This window comes from Centrocercus urophasianus, unplaced genomic scaffold (genome assembly GCF_019232065.1).
Source record: "Centrocercus urophasianus isolate 14NV4802_14NV808 unplaced genomic scaffold, USGS_Curo_1.0 seq_15, whole genome shotgun sequence".
Lineage (NCBI taxonomy): Eukaryota > Metazoa > Chordata > Aves > Galliformes > Phasianidae > Centrocercus > Centrocercus urophasianus.
The window spans coordinates 3,004,778-3,024,825 of NW_024884697.1; the positions used below are offsets into that span (position 1 = coordinate 3,004,778).

The 20,048-nt window shown below is 44.6% G+C and overlaps 1 protein-coding gene and 1 long non-coding RNA gene across 4 annotated transcripts in view; one reads left to right on the forward strand and one right to left on the reverse strand.

Moving 5' to 3' along the window:
- Positions 1-2,618: 2,618 nt before the first annotated feature.
- Positions 2,619-5,139, reverse strand: LOC122158975. Its single transcript, XR_006168368.1, has 3 exons — positions 4,609-5,139; positions 4,352-4,500; positions 2,619-3,891 (listed from the first exon to the last, which is right to left on the reverse strand). It is a non-coding gene; the product is annotated as an uncharacterized LOC122158975 (long non-coding RNA).
- A 540-nt stretch (positions 5,140-5,679) lies between these two features.
- Positions 5,680-20,048, forward strand: part of LOC122158777 (store-operated calcium entry regulator STIMATE-like) — a 31,448-nt gene continuing 17,079 nt past the window's right edge. For 2 of the 3 annotated variants that reach the window (XM_042815768.1, XM_042815771.1), the window contains exons 1-4: positions 5,680-5,794; positions 16,686-16,734; positions 17,277-17,372; positions 19,362-19,483. In XM_042815768.1, the coding sequence (XP_042671702.1) occupies positions 5,686-5,794; positions 16,686-16,734; positions 17,277-17,372; positions 19,362-19,483 (376 nt within the window). In that variant the 5' untranslated portion in view covers positions 5,680-5,685. Of the gene's footprint in view, positions 5,795-6,727; positions 6,809-16,685; positions 16,735-17,276; positions 17,373-19,361; positions 19,484-20,048 lie in introns of those variants that run through there. The other variant, XM_042815770.1, reaches the window with a different exon arrangement.

Consider the following 20,048-nt stretch of genomic DNA (forward strand, 5'->3'; position numbering starts at 1 on the left):
CACTGTCTGAGAGCCCCAGCTCCAAGCCAAACACAGCATGCAAATAATAGCACAGGCCATGTTAGGCATGAGGTTGTTCCCATTCATTCAGAGCTGGAAACAGAACATCTCATGATAACATAGCTAAGGTGCTTACTAAAAATATAAAGTTACTATCCTGACAACAGCTCCTCAGAGTAAAGCAATACAAAGTCTTGGTTGTTTCTAAAATTGGTGCTGGCCACTTGTTTGTGAACATAACCTAGAAGTGAATGTTAAATATGACAGATCTTTTAAAAACAATTAAAAAGGAAAAAAAAAGGGGGGGGGATAATTTGGCAAGAATAAGGACCAGTTACTCTGTAATCAGCAGAGATCTATTCTGATGGCAGTATGAATGAAACCTGTTTGAAGTATCAGTTAAAGAAAATTTTCTCAAGGGCTCTTGTTTTCAGAAACAATTCCTCTATCAGATGAGAAATAAATTCAAATAAAAAATGTACGTGTCATCCTGAAAAGGGCAGACCTCTGCATCCTCCTCCCACAGTAACTGTCTGCAGACATTCCTTATCCTCTGCATTACTGGGGACTTGGGGATACAAAACACCTTAAGGGGCAAGTCAGTGGAAGAAACCAATGTTGTGTTGCTGTAAAAATTAGCAGATATGCTCACATGACTTTTCTGATGCACAGGACTGCCACTGAATGCTTGTCACCATAGAATCATTTGAGTTGGAAGGGACCTATGAAAGTCTCTGTTCCTGTAGATGCCCGTGTTCATTGCAGAGGAATTTGACTAGTTGATCTTCATTTGGTCCATTCCCCTGCAATGAACAGGGACACCTACAGCTAGAGACAGAGAGGACTCATTTGATCTCAGAGAAGACCAGAATAGATCAGAGGAATGTGTCCTCCAACAGGCTATTTTCCTCCACTGACTATAACAGGAGACAAAAGACATCTCAACTAAAGATAAGTGAGATGGATCCCACCCAACAGCAGCTGCTACAAAGCAAAGCTTGGCTTTTTCAACCAGTGATTGTACAGCACTGCTGTAAAGGCATCCAAGGCCATGGCAACTTCTCAAAAATGTAACAGACCTAAAAAAAAACCAAACAAAAATAAATAAATAAATAAAAGAGGCATGGGATATGGAAACGAACACTATTTCCTGCACTCAAATTTCCTTCTCAGTTCAGTGCAAGGAGAAGCAGATGCAAATCAGATGGAGCTCTTGGCCCAGAACCAAGTATCCCACCTGATCCTGAGCCAGCAGCTCCCCAGAGCTCCGAGCTCCATGCCCTTGAAATGAGGAAGCCCTGCAACACACAGCCTTGCCCTGAAGTGTTTGGGAATTGGAGCCCAAACACAGTGATGACTGCAGTGTGTTATCCAGTGCCACGTTGCACACTGAGCATTTTGGCCAGCTGCGTATGAGACAAGGTGACAGTTGCCAGTAGGCATTGCAATGGGCTGGAAAACTCCCAGTACTTCAAGACACCCCCTTTTTTTGTTTTTTTTGTTTTGTTTTTTCTTTGTTTTGTAACAGAAGAGTTTACTTGCTTTTTCAAGCAGAGGGGGAAAAAAAAAGGCCAACACTTTGTCTTCAAGGAATATGGAGAACCTTTTTCAAGAGATGATAGATGGAAATGTATAATTGATGGATACCGAGATGCTACAATCACAAAACAAACAAGAGAGTTAGGTGAAGTGGACTATGATAACAACAGAGAATAAATGGAAGGCTTACCCTTATGCTGGACTCACCACAAAACACCAGAAGGAGGGATCTCCAGACAAGATCCTTCCCCAGTGGCAGTCAGCTCTTAAACAGGTCTTGGAGGGGTGCAGCCTGGCTCCACCCCTTCCGGCAGCACAGCTGAATTGCCTTCACCTGTGCTCCTCTGGCTGACTCATGGCTCACCTCAGGTGATCAATCAGAGGTTCAGGCCGTGACTCAGTAGTTCCCATACAGGTAAGAACCCAAAGTCAAGAAAAAAATGAATGGGTTCTCAGTAAGCATAGGGTAAAATAGAGCAGGATCACTGAGAAACAGAAAATAATAACAGTAATAATAAAGACCTTAATTTAGTTCAACACTATGCACTTATTTTATGCATCTTTAAATCTGGCAGTCCATAACACTTAACTGATCCATGCTGCTAAGTTCTCCTTTTGTTGATGCTGCTCATCAGTGCTGTGAGTGTAGTTGTGTTCAGTCCACGTGTTATGCTCGTGTAGCATGGAAATGGCATGGAAGATGCCCTGGCAGAGTCATAGAATAGTTTGGGTTGGAAGGGACCTCAAAGATCATCTAGTTCCAACCCCCCTGCCATGAGTAGAGTTGCCAACCACTAGATTACACGCCAGGGCAGGCTGCCCAGGGCCCCATCCAACCTGGCTTTGAACACCTCCAGGGGAAACTTCTCTGGGCAGCCTGCACCAGCATTTCTTTGATATTCCAATCGTCACTTCCTTTGTCAAGGTTGGTTTTCATTGAGCAAGGAAATGTTCTTCCTTGCTGTGGTGTTTTCACTCTGATGGGCAGCTATGTCTTGGAGAACAAAGTTTCAATGCAAGTAACAATTGTTTAGCAGAATGAACATTTTTATTACGACAGCCCCCCCCTCTTCCTCTTTCCTCATTTTTACTGCCAAGTTTAACACCCTACAGTATGGGTTTAGGTCAGCTGCCCTGGCCTCACTTCATAGCTCTTCCTGCACAGGTTTCTTCAGGCTCTGACACACCTCAGATTTACCTCAATCTCATCTTCTGACACATTCTTGTCCTGTTCTGTCTCTGCTCTGCTCTTTATAAACCAATTTTACTTGCCAGTGCGGCCTGGCTAATCCTTCTTTAAAGAGAAAAAAAATATAGTAAGTATTTTCTGTGGTTTCCAGTATTTGATTTTTTTCCCTCTGAGAATTCAGAGATTTACTCCATCCTTCCTTTCACATGCACAAAATTGCCAGGATTGCTTTTTGCATCCCTTACTACCTGAAACTACTGGAGTGTCTTGGCTTTTTTGATTGCAAGTATACAACCATCATCCATATTTCTGTAAGGTCACAAAGACAGACCTCTCCAGGCTTTTATTCAACCAAGGCTTTGGGAAAAACAAGTGATCCTTTCCCCCTCCCTCTCCCAATCGCTCTCCCTCTACCTTTCCCTCTCCAGATTCAAACGGGATCCTACACCTCTTTACCTCTACAGAGAGATAGAAATCCTTGGGGGGCAAAAGGTATGGAGACAGCTGTGGGACATCTTAGTTGCTATAATAATGTAACAGAATTTAGGAGCCAGAGCCCACAGACTCTACCACCAACACAGCCAAGCCTTAGGGGCTATTTGCACAGGTTTTAAAAATCCAAGTATTTTGAAGTGCAAATCATGCTTTTGGTAAACCAAGGCTGTGCTTTCACAGTAAAGTGTCGAGTACAAATAACCACTAAGGGATTGCTGCCTCTCTCTGCAATGAGGGGCAGGAAGGGGTGAAATCAGGATTTTTCTCTTCATCCCTTTTATAGCCTGTGTGTTTTCACACATACTGGGCTCTCTTGTAAAAGTTTCAGCATTTGAAAATAAGGCTTCAGATAACTTTCCATTGCTGAGTGGAGCAGCAGGGAGAAACCATCACTGCTGGCTGGCAGGAGTGCAGAATGCACAACTGGCGAGATGGAGCCTTGGGAAAACCTTCCTTTGTACACGTACACACAGTCTGCTGATGCATCCCAAATACTGTCTTTGATGAATAATTTGCAGGATATCCATAGAAAATGAAATGTTAAGAAATATCCATCTAGTTCAAATGTCTTGAGTGTGTAATACTTGGGCAAAAAGAGCCTGAGGCAATTCCCAGGTGAAAAATGGTCATCCAGCAACCAGTTCTTGGAAATGGTTCTTCAAAAACTGCTGAGGAAATGTAAGAAAAAGTAAAATGTTAGAGCCAAAGTAAATCTGTGTTAAGATACACGTTGCTTTATAGATGCTAGCAAGGTGTTCATCTGGCTTATGTAATAATATCAGCTGTAATATTTCATTTAGAATTTAATATAAAGGCAACTGATTGCAAGACACAAACAGATTCACCAACCTAGAGGAATTAACCTTTTTATGAAACTATGTTGCACACATGAAATCAGCTGAAAATGACTTAGCAAGAACTAGCTTCCAGCTTGCTGACTGAACTCATGATTAAATCGTGATTAAAGCTGGTGACTTGAGCATCTGCCAGTCCACAATTTGGTCCCCCCTTGAAAAAAGGAGGGACTATTTCTGGCAGGGGCTATTTCATCACGTTGGTACCAGGGGATGTGTGGACTCAGATGAGGAACAGTTCCCATGATTTTCTTTAGTGCCTTGTAATGTTTACCATTGACTTTAAGGCTATTGCTTGGAGTCATATGATATGATGAGATTTGCAGTCCGCCTGGTTTTGTAGCTGAATGCAAGTTCCTGTGTCTTGAAGTCAAGGAGGAAAACTCAGCCGCGTGACCTCAGTTCTCTCAGAAGATAAGTGCACTGAAAAGAAATAGAAAATGAAACCTGCCCTCTGTGGAGGAGGCTGTGGAGGGGGAGGGGAATGGTATTAGGCAGAGTAGCAAGTTTGAGGCAGTTTAAGATACTGACCCCATCGGTAGACCCTGCAGTGTATCAGATCATTCTGTCACAGGTAGAATCCCCCCTGATTCCTCGTGGGACCCCCACCTTCCTCCCTGACTTGGCACCCAAAAAGCCTCAAGAATGCTCTATGTCCTTTCCATCCCTGTACCTCCAAACCCATCAGGACCCTCATTCACTCTCCCCATCTCAGCACACTAAGCTCTCCTGGGATGTCTCCAGTTTGGCACTCCCCATCCTCAACAGAATCCCCAGCTCAGCACCCCAAACCCCACTGGGACCGCAGCCCAAACTCCTCATCACTGCACCACAAACTTCACCGGGACCCTCCAACCTCAATCCCCAAAGGGATACCTGTACCATTCCCTATCCTGGCACCCCAAACCCTACCAGGACCTCCTCCAGCCTGGCACCCTGATCCCTGACAGCATTCCCCAAACAACTCACCCCATCTTAGTTTCTCAAATCCCACCAAGAACCCCTCAACCTGGCACTTCAGACCTCAACGGGACCCAAGTCCAAACTCCCCATGCCAGCACCTTAAACCCTGCCAGGACTGCCACAACCCAGCACTACAATTCTCACTGGGATGCCCAATTACCCTCTCCATCCCAGCACCCTAAGCCCCCCGAGGACCACAATCTATATTCCCCATCCTGGCACCCCAAGCCCTAGTGGAACCCCCCATATCTGATACCTCAACTTCCACTGGGACATCTACCCATCTTCCCCATCCCAACACTCTAGATTCTGCCAAGACACAAGCATAAATTTTCTATCCCGGCACCCCAACCACCACCAAGTCCCCTCTACCCCCACCCCTACTGGACATCCCTCGAGCCCTTCCCATTCCCAACCCTAAATCCATTCCACACCCACATTCACACTCAGTACTATTCCGGTACCGATCCCTATGCCCATCTCCATCCTTATCCCCATCACCACTCCCATTCCCACGCTCACCCGTGTCCCTGCCCATCCCACCCCCGGGTGTGGCCGCCGGCAGAGGGGCGGGGGCGCGGAGCCGCTTTGTAGGCAGCGGGGCGGTCGCGTTCCGTTCCTCGCTGCGCTGCGCTCCGCCCGGTCATGGCCGCGTCCCGTCCGACTCAAGGCTGCGGCAGCGGAGCGCTGCTGGGCCGCTTCGGAGTGCTGCTGCAGGCATTGCTGGCACTGTGCGCCTTCTGCACGCTGATGTGTGAGTACCTCCGTACCTCCGGGCTGTTATTAGGGCGAGGTTTCGGGGGAAGCTCTTTGCTTAGAGAGTGGCGAGGCACCGGTACGGGCAGCCCGGAGAAGTTGTGGATGCTCCATTCCTGGAGGTGCTCGAGGCCGAGCTGCACGGGGGTTCGGCGGCTTACCGTTAGGCTGCAGCTGGGGGGTTGGAAGCGGATATTCCTTAACAACCCAAACTATTCTGCCAGATAACCCTTCTAGTAGGGTCTCGCAGCCCGTTTGCCGGCACTGCTTGGAGCTTCGCGTCGCTTTTAATGATTTTTTTTTTTTCCTCCAGACCTGTAGGAGAAGGGACGGCAGCAGCTCGCAGCCGGCAGTTAGGGCGCCAGATGCTCTCTCGTAAAACTGTTGTTCCGAGCCTTTATCTGATGGTAATGAGGCACCGCGGAGTCGCGGCTCTGATGTGCGAGCTCAGTGGCTTAGAAAATTTTAATGAAGGGTGGAAGCCAACGGTGTAGGCAGGAAGAATGTGACAAAAAATAGGGTGGGCATCAGGTACGGTGCTGCTTGGTTAGAATAATAGCTCCTCTAATTGCACTGTGATGTTGTTTTGCTTAACTTTCCCTTAAAACGTGAAGTTTTTTGGGTTGAGTGCTGTTTGCTGGGGAGGGATGGTAATAAGAGAAAGCAGTGAGAAGAGGTGAGGGCACTGATGCTGCAAGACTTGAAAAAATCATTGCTGCTGTGCCCCAGCTGTGCTGTGCTTGGAGCACCGTGGGTGCTTCTCCTTGGGGTTAAGTGATCTAACAGAAGCCTCAATCTGTTCTCCTTTTTTCAAAAGCCTGCAGTAATTAAAGCTTCCAGTTGAGTTGAGGAGCCACATGTCTTGAATCTCTGTGCTGCCTGGACTCCAGTGTTTAATGCCAGTCAGCTTTGAAAGCTGCAACAAGTTCTTCCTGTGGCAGCTGATAGCTTTTTCCAGTGGGAGTAATGACATTGCAACACTTCACGGCCTGTATTTCACTGAACATTAACAGTAAGAGCAGCCTACTTTGTTGTTTCTGTTGTTTTTTTTTCTTTGTGTTCCTGTAGTGGGGGAGGCTATGTGTTAATTGACCCATAAACCACAGGAGATATCTTGTGAAATAAAGGGTATTAATTATCAAAATACTCCCACAAATGAAAGCATGGGCTCAATTATTTGCCAGCAGTAGCTAAGAATGTTGTTCTCCCCCTGATGCAAGAGCTAATACAGTCTTGCAGAACTTCCTGAGTTGGAAGGGACCCATCAAGTCCAACTCCTGGTTTCACACAGGACCGCACAGGCAGCTCAGTGCCGTGCCCACTGCCCTGGGCAGCCTGTTCCATGCCGACTGCCCTCTGATGCAAAGCTCTCCCTAACTCCCCCTGCCCCTTCCCTGACACAGCTCCATGCTGTTCCCTCAGGCCCTGTTGCTGTCACAGAGAGCAGAGCTCAGTGCTGCCCCTCCGCTCCCCGTGAGGAGCTGTGGGCAACAGTGAGGCCTCCCTTCAGCTTCCTGTTCTAGGCTGAACGAACCCAGGGACCTCAGCTGGAGAATGAGGATGCTCATGTCCAAGGATATGAAGAGCAGCTGAGCATCCTCTTGGTTAATTAGGGAAAAATCCAAAAGCTCTTCTTGAGTGGTTTCCTTGTGAATCTGCTCAGTGGCTGAAGATGAGCCCCTAGATGTGAATAGGTTTCCAGCCCTAGGCTCCTGATGGTAGATCATCCCCTGGCTGCCCCTAATTCCCATCAGGTGTTCTTTATCTACAGCTCCTTTGCATACTCTCAGGTTTTCTGTTAGGGCTGGCTGTGTGCAGCCTCTTTAGCCCACTGTAGCTGTAATTGGTTTACCAAAGACTTTGTTAGGGTATAACATGCTTTAAGGCTTCTTTTGGGAGTGGCCTATTCAGCTGGAAGCCTCCTTGGGAAGAAAAGGCTGCAGTACCTGGATAGTGGTGGTTTGCAAACAGTGTATGTAGGGGAGATCAAACTAATGCTGATGTTGTGATGGATAAGGCTTTGCAGGTGCTTAGCCATGGAATGTGCTTGCAAGAGTACGGTCTACAGCAGGATGGATATTTTTATGTTGTTATAAGAAGAGTTTGTGACTTCGTGTTTCTTTTACTTGGGGCTACAGGAAGCCTGAAAAAGAATATGCTAATCTCAGGGAAAGTGGTAATGCACTCAAACAGGCTGCCCAGGGAGGTGGTGGAGTCACCATCCCTGGAGGTGTGCAGGAAACATGGAACTGTGACACTGAGGGACATGGTTTAGTGGGCATGGTGGGGATGGGTGGGTGATTGGAATAGATGGCCTTAGTGATTCGATGTGGATCTGTGACACGGAGTGTGAAGTTTTAGTAGAACAACCCACTGTGTTCTTTGAGGCCAATTTCACCTCTTGCAAAGGGTATTAGAAAGCCCTTTAGATCAAAGGTTCACGAGGAAGAAATAGTGCTTCATTATAGGATGAAGGGAGTGATTGCTCCCCACTGCTCCACTCTGTGTTTTAAATGGGTCCTCCACGTGGCGTAAGCAGGATCCACAGGTAGATGATGCCCAGCTTAATGTGGTTTAGCTTGGAGAAGAGAAAGCTCTAGGGAAACATTGCTGTGTCCTTGCAGTGCTTGAAGGGAGCTTATGAGCAGGAGGGGGAGCAACTTTTTATATGGCCTGGTAGTGACAAGACAACAGGGAATGGCTTTAAATGGAAAGAGGAGAAACTCAGGCTAGATGTTAGGAAGAAATTCGTTATTTGGAAAGTGGTCAGGCACCAGCATGGGTTACTCAGAGAAGCTGTGTGTGCTCATCCTTCAGAGGGCTCAAGGCCAGGTTGGATGGGATCCTGGGCAGTCTGATCTGGTGGTTGGTGACCCTATGCAGGGCAGGGCGTTGAAACTGGATGGTCTTTAAGCTCACTTCCAACCCAAGCCATTCTATGGTTAGGATCACCACTATTCCAGCACTGAGGAAAGTATTTGTTGGAGCTTACAAATACTCTAAACTATTCTATCCTGTCTTTAAGGCTGTAGTCAAGCTCCTCTGCAGTGTTGTGCAGGGCTTGCTCTAATTTAGTAATCAAATGAGAATCAGATGTAATCCTTCCCAGCTGCCTGCTCCTTCCAGAAGGACTCTTGCTAAGAGAATTAAGTTGTGAACACTTGGTTCTGCTGCCTCTTTTTTCCTTACAGCTGTGGTTGGCAATCTAGCTTCCTGGGCAAGAACTTGTCCTTGGGGAAGCCGTGATGTGGATAATTCAGCAATCCCATCTGAAGTAGTTGTCAGTGCGTAGCTTTTGAGTGAATTTTGCAGTTGCTGCATGTGATGTGAGGGTTGCTGAAACTTGTCACGTGGACACCAAATCCCTTAGAAAGAGAAGACAGAGTCTTGAATCTTAGTCATGTTTTTCCTTTTAGATTAACAGGGGACAAGTGAAACAGATCTGGGGAGTCATTTAAGAACATTTATCTTCTGTTTACCTCTCCTCCTAAAGCTTTTTAAGCAGCCTTCTGAGCTCTTGAATGAGGCTTAGGAGCATTTGTGCTATGGCAGTGTTTTGTGGTTTGGCTCAAGTGGTTGGTGCTGAGGTAGGACTGTGGAATAGCAGCTCGACCATAAAAACAAACAGTAGCTCTCAGCTGTGGAGGGAAATACTGGTAAAATCATAGAATGGCTTGGGTTGGATGGGATCCCAAAGATCATCTCGTTCCAACCCCCTGCCTTGGGCAGGGTTGTCACCCACCAGATTGGGCTGCCCAGGGCGTCATCCAATCTGTCTATGGTCACTTCCAGGCATGGGACATCCACAGCTTCTCTGGGCAGCCTATGCAAGTGGCTCACAATCCTCTATGTGGAAGGGCTTGGATTTCCTTATAGTGAGGGGTAGATGGAAGGAATAGAACTTAACTCAGAAGGGTTCTGCCCTATTGCAACTCAAATTTGTTGCTGCACTGTTTCTGTGCTTCAGAACTATCTTACATGCTTCCCATGTGGTGTTCCAGCTTTTATGCTGAGTATTTCTAGGAAAAAAAGTGGGTTGAAGTGTGCGTGTACATCAGGAAAGAGAACTAAATGATAGATTGCTGGATCTGTGCAGACTTGCATTCTGTTGATTTTAATAAACCATGAGAGTACTACACTGCCATGCCTGGGATGGGCTATGCTGACTTTGCTTCCTTTAACATGGGAACATGGCTGTGTTTGATTTGATTCATTATACTGAAATAGGGACTTTACCACACTCTCTTGTGGGGAAAAATAAAACCACAAAGATTTACAGCCTGGAAGAGGTGTGAAGCACAGGGCTGTGACTCTGGTAGTCTGGATCTGCATGTAGGTTTGCAAGTTAAGCAAGAAGCTACATATGGCAGGACTCCTATGACTTCTTTCCTTCCGCTTCAATACATGTGAAAACTGACTGAGCTTGAAAACATGCGTTGTGCTTTGTAAGCTGGAAGGACCATGTGGCATTTAATGTGCTTCATTAAGCAAAGCACAGCTTTCTATGGAGCTTTTGAATTTGAGTTGTTGATTACGTTGACCTCCTCTTGGATGTCACCTTCTGAGCTGCTAAACCAAGTGGAGAAAACTGTATGCTAAATGATGACTGGGAGGAATAAAAGCTGAGGACGTTCCTGCTTGCTGGAGGAACAAATGGGTTGGTTAGGCTGAGAAACAACCAGGCAAAGCTTGAGCTGCCAGAAGTTATGTGTAACCTATGGGCTGTGAAGCACCTTATGCATTGTTGGATGAGTTCTGCTGCATCTGGTGGATGATTGATATTATAGGTGATTCTTAACTCTTGTGCAAGTAGGTTTACAGGGAATTTTACAGGGGAATTTTGTCATTTCAAAGGGTGGAGAAAATAAGCCTTTAGGGAGGAGTCTGTTAAATTTCCAGTTGGTTTATTATTTGGCATTTGTGAGAGAACTGACAAACTTCATGTTTGGAAAAAAAAACCTCAATTGCGTAACTTCATTTGTTAGATGTTCTCTTAATTACATCATGTATTGGCCTTAAGATCTATGCTTCAAACACGGGAATGTTTTATATTCCAAGGCACTGACCTGGAATCTGGAGATGCATTGTGTGTAGAGCCTCTGTTGCCTTTCCCAGATGGAGTTAGAACAACCTTTCACTTAGAGCCCAGTCCAGGTCTCCAAGACCTCCTGGTCAAATGGAGCCTATTCTCAATAAGTGCTTATGACTAATGGTTTCATCACAAAGTGGTTTATGATCACTTGGCACTTGAAGGCTTATGTATGTGTCAGGCTTTGTTTTAATGACAATATAAAAGTAGAAGCTTTGTTACTTATATACAGTAACTATACTTATATGTGACCTGAGGCAATTCCTCTTCACTCACTGTGGTGCAAGCAAGCCGGAAGGTCGGACACCCATGCTCTAATGGCAGACATAAAAATTTGTGTAGAAATAAGACATGGGTACTACACTAATTGCATGAGGTGGAGCTTGAAACTGAATACTGCATGACCTTTACCTGGGCAATTCACGTTTCCTGCTAGTAGGATGCTTTAGGCTGAGCAAGGTGAGTGATGGGCTGATACTGTTGCTTTGAGAGTTTCAAAGCTTGTCTTGCAGTGGGCTTGTGGGTAACTGGATTTGGATGAGGAGTGGGAATAAATGGCCAAAAGATCCTGGAGAGGAAAGGTACTCAAGTAATTTTGCTTTGGAAACAGCAGAATTATTCCTTTCTGTAAGGCTTATTTGCATAGATCTAAAAGCTCTGGTATGTGGCATTGTGCAGGATTTGGAGGTTTTGCAGAAGTCTGCTGCTTTGAGTGCCTGAACCTGCTACTGATACACATTTCTCCTGCAATTTGGAGCACTCTGTGCCAAGAGAAGCTTTTCTCCTCTAGAAGATGCTGTAAAGCAGCCTGGCAATATCCAGATACATTCAGTAGGAGCTGGTACCATTTTGTATTTCCTTGCTGCCTCAGGTCTTGCAGACTTGGAGATAATCCAGAGCATATTTGCCCTTTGTTGTGTATAGAGTATTTAGCCTGTTTTGTTAAAGATGTACATTTTTGAAGTCTTGATACAACAGTGTTTGGGAAGGAAGCTCCAAACGTGTATCATGCAAGTGCAAGAATACAGGTTTGTAGTGTCCTCCTCCTCAAACTAATGATAGATGTGCTGCTGAGCACTGCTCTGTGTTGAGGTGGTGGTGTTCTGAGCTTTTCTATCTTGCTGGCAGTGTTCTGGCTGCTGCCTGTGAGCAGTGACTGCTGCTTCCTCCCATTGTGTCTCCAGTCTGAGTTGCTGTGAGCTCACACTAAAAATAGTGCAGCCTCCACAGCTTTGGTCTCTGCATGTTGCCTTCTTCCTGTCTGGGGCTTAGAAAAAGCCTGAGAAAGGGTGTGTCCTGCAAAATAGGTTGAAATGTGTTACTGGAGACCCTACTCACTATAAATAAAGTGGAGGATGGCAGAGGAAGAGCATTTCCTCCATAGGACAGTAGCTCTGAATCCTATTCAGTAAGGCCAGAAATCAGGTGGTGTGATGCTGTCACAAAAATAATCTTCCTGGTTTCATAGTAGGGCATTTCTACTGGGGAAATAAGCTTCCCCCCTGGTTTTACAGAAATTTTACTTAGGAGTCTGTTTTGCTGATCTGTTTTGCTGTTATTCTAGCTAATTCTGCCTAAATCAGGGGTTTATTTCCATGAGGAATAACAGGCAAATGTACATGTGCACTGATTTCTGAACGCAGTGCATCATCAGTGGGGATGCTGAGAAGATGCTGCATAAGGAATTGCTCCACTGCATGGGCAAGATGTGAGGAACAATGGAAGAGAATCTGGAGTTATGCAAGTATTAATTATAATTTGGAAATTAATTACTACAGAAGTAGGCTGTAGGGCAGTAGTACAGCTGGAGTTCCATAACTCCAAGGAGCTATACATACCTAGGGCAGACAGCTGTTTCCATCGCACTGCATCTGGAAAACACCACAAACATACACTTTCTGTTACTCTGCAAAACAAAAGTTGGGAAAAAATTAAAAGGGGGGGGGGGAGGGGTGGATCTCATTGAGGTCATACCTTGTCATTTTCTGACTCCTTGCAGATCTATAAGTACTCTTCTGCCAAGTGGATATATATATATATATATTTTTATTTTTTTTTTTTTTTACATGGGTTTCTACTCAGATGGCCAAATTCATTCTAGTTTGGAGATCCTCAACAAATATAAAGTGTCTGTGATTTTCATTGTCTTGACTGAAGAGGAAGGGTTTGGGAGCATTCGTTTCCTGCCTTGCCCTTTCTTGGCCATAAGCAAAAGGCATTTCTCTCAAGTTGCTGTTCATGTTCCTTCCCTTCTGCTGAACTTCAGGGCTTTTTGTCTGCTGTATCTGGAGCCAAGTAGGAATGAGTGTTAATTTGTAAGGACACCAATTCAGGCTGTCACCTGAGATTATCGGCTTGATCTCTTTAATGGGATAGATGTGTTTGTTCTTTTCCAACCTGCCTTACCTTTTCCTGGAATGTTTTAGCCCGTATGGATTGAACTCTACCACAGTGTGGCTGAGTTCCTTGGAGCATCTTCAGAGTTAGGTGTGAGGCTTCCTGCTCTAGAGGATTGTCTTTGAAGCCTCTCTGAAGGAAATGTTTCTCCAGTGAGCAATTTCACAGCTGACATCCTCTCACTTTACCATTCAATTGAAACTTAGAAGGCATCACTAGGAATGTGGTTGAAATACCTATCAGTTAAGGGGCAAGTCACACAGGAAGAGCCTGCACAAGCAATCTTCATCTTCCTCCATTTAGCTCTATTACACGGATCTTTAGCTGTGAGCATGTGGAGTTCTTTATTTAGTACTGTCTTCAGATGGTTGGGGATTTTCTCCCTTCTGTCTTGTGCACCTAGAGACATAAAATCATTTGAGTTGGAAGGGACATTAAAAGGCAGACCACCTAGTCCAGCTCCTCTACAGTGAACAGGGAAGTCTGTACTTGAGCAACTTCAGAATATTCAGAATATCCTGGTCCAGCCTGGCCTCTTGCACTAAACAATCTTAATAGGTTACAGGTGCTAAAATTCAGATCACAATTTCTCTTTGCACTACCATGCATTTGCAAGCACAGCTTGTCCTGTAGTAGATCAGTCCGCTATCAAGATTTGCCAGAGCCGTGGTTGCAGATCCATGCCTACAGCTGATGGAAAGCTGAGTGGCCTCAGTGAATAGAGATTTCCTTTGAGAAGAGCAAGAAGAGACTTGAGCTGTTTCCCAAGCCAGCTGAGCTTGAGTATCCGCCCAGGGATCTGTGCATGCCCTGGCTCAAATCCCCTGCAGGGAGACATGGAGGAGAGGAGTTTTATCAGTTTCTTGACATTTCAGAGACCTGGAGCCATTTTGATGTGGATTTGAACTCACCCTTAACCTCTGGGTCATGGCCACTGAACTACTCTGCTGCCTGTTCAAGCTCTGGTGATCTTGGCTGGCTTTCTGGCTTAATTCAGAGACAGCCTGATGCAGCTCTGTACAGTTAATGCCCTATTAAGCAGTTAATTATTTCTCTATAATGCTAGCTTTTATCTTTAATACAACAGTTTTACTGTCTCTGATAATTGCACAGACCCAGATAACTCTCTTAAATCTAATGAGGCATGACAAGCCATGTTCAACAAGGCACCACGCCATTAACTTCTTACCTCTTGTCATCTTATCACATTGAATTACTATTTCTAGCCTGTGTGGCTGTGGATACATGTATGTCACTTCTCATTAGGACAACAGTAAAAATCATCCCTGATGCTCTTGTGATTCGGCTGGTGGTCAGCTTGGTGGACTGTGGAGCCATTCTATGCCATAGGGAAGTTTTTGTACTCTTTGCTTCAAGTTTGTTAGTTTCAGCTTAAAGAATTCTGGCCTCTCAGCTTTGTTAGTCCATGGATTTATTTTTTATTTATTTATTGTGGAAAGTGAGATGTAAGTGCTTGCTTGGATGTGCCTGAAGTCCTAGAGTTGAAGGACTTTTTTTTTTTTTTTTTTTTTTTTTTTTCTATGTGTCACCTTGTCATTGTGCCAGTAAAAGGTACAAAGTTCCACTTAATTGAGCATCCAGGCAGGGGAATTCCTAGATCTTTTCTGGCTGGATCAGGCAGGAATTTCCCTGGGAAAGCAGCCCAGAACAGTTTCTTGGGGCAGATGGTTGGGCTCCAGTTGGCAGGCTGAGTACTCAAGTACAGTGAGACTCACCCAGTGCATCATTTAATTACTGTATAGATGCAAGACAGAAAAGAGCAGTTTATTTGGGAGTAGCTGCTTCCAGCTAGTGTATTAATTTTTTCTTCCCAGTCTTTACTGAGCTTGTTGCTCTGTTGGTTGATCTTTCAGTTAATGGGTCTGTGGAGGAGTGTAATCTAGAGCTGGATACCAAATATGTGTTTGTTCTGGTGTTTGGTTAACTCTTGAAGTGACAGAGTAAGCTACAGAGCTCCAGGAGCAAAGACTTGGTGATGATAAAGTAGATAGCTGGTGGTCTGTTTGGGCGTCAGCAGCCTTTTAGAGCACTCATCACAATGACCTGCTCAGTACTGGGCAAATCTGGGTGGTGATGAAGGGCGTAGGGACTCATGCTTCTAATGCATACCCTTGAGATAGCTTGTCTGGGGAGGCTATACACTGACTCATACTTGTGTGTTCTGTAGCTTTCAGGCTCTAGGTTCCCCTAGATGGCACCATCAAGCAGCTGCTGTGCTCATGTCCTAGGATGGAGCGTCAGGAGTAGCATTGAATTAGTTTCTTTTTGCCTCCGAAAAAAGAAGTCACAGATCAGTAGTTTTAACTCTAAATCCTGTTCAAGCTGGTTGTGTTCCAGGAACTGATTGTGAAAGATCAGTTCCCCATTTACATGGGATTTTGAGGCAGCAGCTGTAATTGCAGAGCCTCTAGACTTGGATGTAGATGCTAGCAGCTATCTCACAAAGCAAAATGATGCTACTGAATGCCCTTTTATTAATTAGGTTGGGGAAAAAATATAGTGAGGAAAATCTCTCCCAGGTCTCCTTGTTGCAGGGCACTGATATCTTAGGTTTAAGGGAAGAAGACTTGGCCAGGTAGGTGGAGCTCTGTAAAACAAATTCCTGGTTGGATTGACAGCAAAGCAGTAAAAACAACTTCTGTGTGCACTATAGCACTAGGAGGGCTATTAGCAGCTTCTATTTGGGCACATAAAAGCCACCTGAATCCAGGGAGAACATAAATCTGTGGAACAAGCAACCTGGGACCCTTGGAGATGCTTCTGCAATGCTCAGAACACTGTGAGCAGAACAGAGTTTAAAAATGAAAAACAAACTTAGTGTTATCTGCAAGTAGTAATTATCTGCAAGTAGTAACTGTGATAAAGAGCTCTGGAGGGTCCTGGAATGGAGGACTGGAGTGGCTGCAGAGACTGAACTAATCTATATGCAGAGGGACTTCATTTAAAGTATTCATATATCTCTTAATATCTCGTGGTTGGTGGTACTGAAACCACATCCCAGACACAGCCAGTGAACATCCAAAGCATGTGTAATAAATCAGTGTTCTAATAGTGTCTCCAGTTTGTTGGCATGAGCTTGGAGCCTCATCTGTTTGCAGTTTGGTCCTGGCACCTTTATGGTAGGGGTGCTTACTGACTTCTGATCCTGTGAGCTGCAAAGAGGTGATGGCTTTATTGTGCCTCTGGAATCCAAAAGCTTGATGGACTACTGGGGTACATGGTTTGAATATCACTACCATGATTCTGATTTGCCTGGAAGAATTATCAGGGCTGGCAGATAGTGATGAAACCTCCCCAGCTTCCCTCTGGCCACTTGACAGGGAATGGAAATACACATCTGTTCAGCTCTGATGGTTAACATAATCTTTAATTTTCTTTGCAGTAAAACGATTTAAAGAACCAAAAGAAGAGAGGCGTCCCTGGAGGATATGGTAAGATTTTAAATTTGGATGTTAAAAAGCCCTTGTACCTCCAGTATTTCTTCTACCAACAATCTTCATGGCTCTGTGACTATTCTATTGGTGTTTAGTCTTTAAATAAAATGCTCTGCTTCTACTTCCCAAGACAAATTTCCTAAAGCAGCTGGTACTCCCTAGAAATAAATTCCCTCCCTAGCTCCTCTAAGAAAGTGGTTGATCCAAGAGATTATGGTCCTCTCAGATCTGCTAACACAGCTGCACATGGGCTGTCTTTCAGACCAGATCAAGTTTTGGTCTTAAATTCAATTAAACAGATAATTACATCTGATAGGTTGAAGAATCATATGTACGGCCAGGCTGGCTTGCCAGTGTTAGCAAAGAAAAGCCTCTGTCCCCTGGCTTTGGTTCTTCCCTTAAAGTAATTTGGAAATTAATGGACTTCCCTTCTTGGGTATCAGAAATGCTTCTTAAAGGAAAACGGGCCTATGCCCAGCCTTTGCTTGGCTGACCTCTGCTGATGCTCTAGGAAACAGATCTTGCTTTTTTCTTTCCAGGTTTTATGATACCTCCAAGCAAGCAATTGGTGCCCTCTTCATCCACTTTGCCAATATTTTTCTGTCTGATCTCACTGAGGAGGACCCTTGCTCTCTGTAAGTACCAAAGGCACTTCCATTCACATCCCACATCTTGAAAAAGAGGGAGGAAACCAACCGGAAGATGTTTCGTTTCCACCATATATGGCTGGCTATTTAAAGTACTGGATGGATACTAGAGAAGTATGCTTTGCTCAGCGTGGTTGAAGGCCTTTATCCAGCCTGGATAAAAAAGCTCCAAGAAAAAGGATGTTTTTCTTGGAACTTCAGTTTTACCTACCACATGCATTCATGTTGTCCTATTTTGGGGCTATGTAAATTAGGCTTGGAATTTAACAGAAATGTATCTTTACTCCAGACCAGACAATTTGCAGTTATAATTCATTTCAGAACTAGGTAAAGTTGATTTTTGTGTATCCCCTTTGAACTCCAAAATGCTGCTCAAAACTTCCTGGCCTATCTCCTTTGTTTATGTTAGAATGCTGCACTTCAGTGTGTTTCTTTAAACAGCCACAAGTTTGGCTGGGATTAAATGTAACCTCTAAAATGATTCATGATTGCTTTTAAACTTATGTTGTTTGAACACAACCCCGTTTATGCTTATGCTATGCCCTTCAGTTTCTCCTAACGTGCTTGCCATTTTCCTGGTCTGCCTGCCTTGAATACTGAACTGGGCAGAGCTCTGATATCCTGCCCTTGGGTTCTGCTGCTCCTACGCTGTGCATCCTGCCCAGTATAAACTGCTAGAGTCCCCTGTTTTATTGGGAGTGCTCTGGGAACTCTAAGAAGCTAGTTTGGGAAATCTTAATGCCTTTTCTTTAAGTAGACATCAAAAGCAGATTGTTTTTTTGTTTTTTTTTTTTTTTCCCCAATATCTTTGTTCAGTGATATCAAGCTAGGGAAAGGAAGCATTTGTTCCTGTGCTTGGTGGTGTTTTCACACTGTAGAAGTGTCTGACCTATTGCTGCAGAACAAGATTCTAATAGCGCAAAATTGGCCAAAAACATATGAGAGATTTTTCTGTGAGGCTCATTAAAATACTGAGCCCTGGGTTAGAGATTGAACTTTGCAATCCCAAGAAGGCTCCTGCAGATCTTCTGTCTCTTGCACACTTTCCAGTGAGGCTTAAACCTCCAAAGCTGCAAAGCAAGTTCATCAGGCCAGAATCTCCTGATGGGGATGGATTTTGCTGCTGGACCTGCAGCAGAAACCCCAAACCGGAGGCTTTCCAGGACCCCAGGCTTTTGAGCCAGGGATTGTTACCTCTCCTAAATTCTTCTGCCTCTTGCTTTGCTTCCCTGCTCATATAGCATTTTACACCTGCTCTACGGAAGTGAGTTTTAGCCTTTCCTGTGGAGCACTTATGTTGTCCAACAAGTTTCAGTTTTCTGGTATAGAATTCTGAAAATGTTTAGAATCATTAACATTGGAAAGACCACTGAGATCATTTAATCCAATTGCCAACTTGTTACCTCCATACATACTAAACCATATCTCTCAGTACCATATCTACTCTTCTGTTGAACACCTCTAGGGATGGTGAACTCCACTGCCTCCCTGGGCAGCCTGTGCCAATACCTCATCACTCTTTCTGAGAGTAAACTTTTCCTAATATCCAACTTGAGTCTCCACTGGTGTAATTTAAGGCCACTGTACCTGTGTAGTTATGCTTCTATGAAACTTTGGTTTTAATTTAAGAACAAAAGGTGTTGTAAATGGAACCCTCTCTTTTTTAGGGAGTAAACCCTAAGCTACAGTAACTCAAGTAGTATTTAATGCTGTGTGAATAAATGAGTGGTGCCAGGAAGATGGTGGAGCCTCCTTCCACTGCCGATCAGGCTCTTAAGCTGGTAAGGCTATTGGTAAATTCAGTAATGTTGGCAAGGAAGGAAAGCTTGGACCACTAAGTAAGGATTTGAAAATCATAGTTTTTGATTTCCATATTTTGAAGATACATAGTGAAGCTTGTGTCATATAGACTTGAACACATACAACTTGAATTTGCATTTGGAAGCCTCACAAAGAGACCTTTTCCTCTGTTCCTAGCTACCTTATTAATTTCATCCTCGATGCCACGCTGGGGATGCTGCTGATTTGGCTTGGTGTGAAGGTGGTCTCCTGGGCTGTGCAGCGTCAGAAGTACACATATCTTGTCTTTGGAGAATATGGTACGTATCTACAGCTCTGCACAAAGGTGACTTGTGTTTTCTCTTCTGTGAAAGAAGAAAATGGCTGGCTAAGGGGAAAAACACGGACTTCTATTCTATTACACATGAACTTCTACTTCTGTTATCTGTCAATAATCAGCACTACTGAATCATTAAGGCTGCAGGGGGGAAAGAAACACTAAGATCATCTAGTCCAATCATCAACCCATCCCTGCCAGGCCCTTAGTGCCACATCTACCCTTCTCCTGAACACCCCCAGGGGTGGTGATTCCACCACATCCCCAGGCAACCTGTTCTAATGCCTCACCACTCTTCCCGAGAAGAAATTTTTCCTGTTATCCAACACCTGAACCTCCCCTGAATGTTAATTGTGTTATATTTTGGGGGCATCGCTACATTGTGGTAACTGCTGTTGTGTTAGTCATGCTTGGGCACAAAAGATTGGTGATAAAAGGTTGAACATGTCCTGAAGTATATAATCCCACGATGACGATGTGACAAATTATGGGTTTGGATGTCACAGTGGTTTTCTGTAGGGCTCCATTGTGGGGGTTTTGTTATTGAC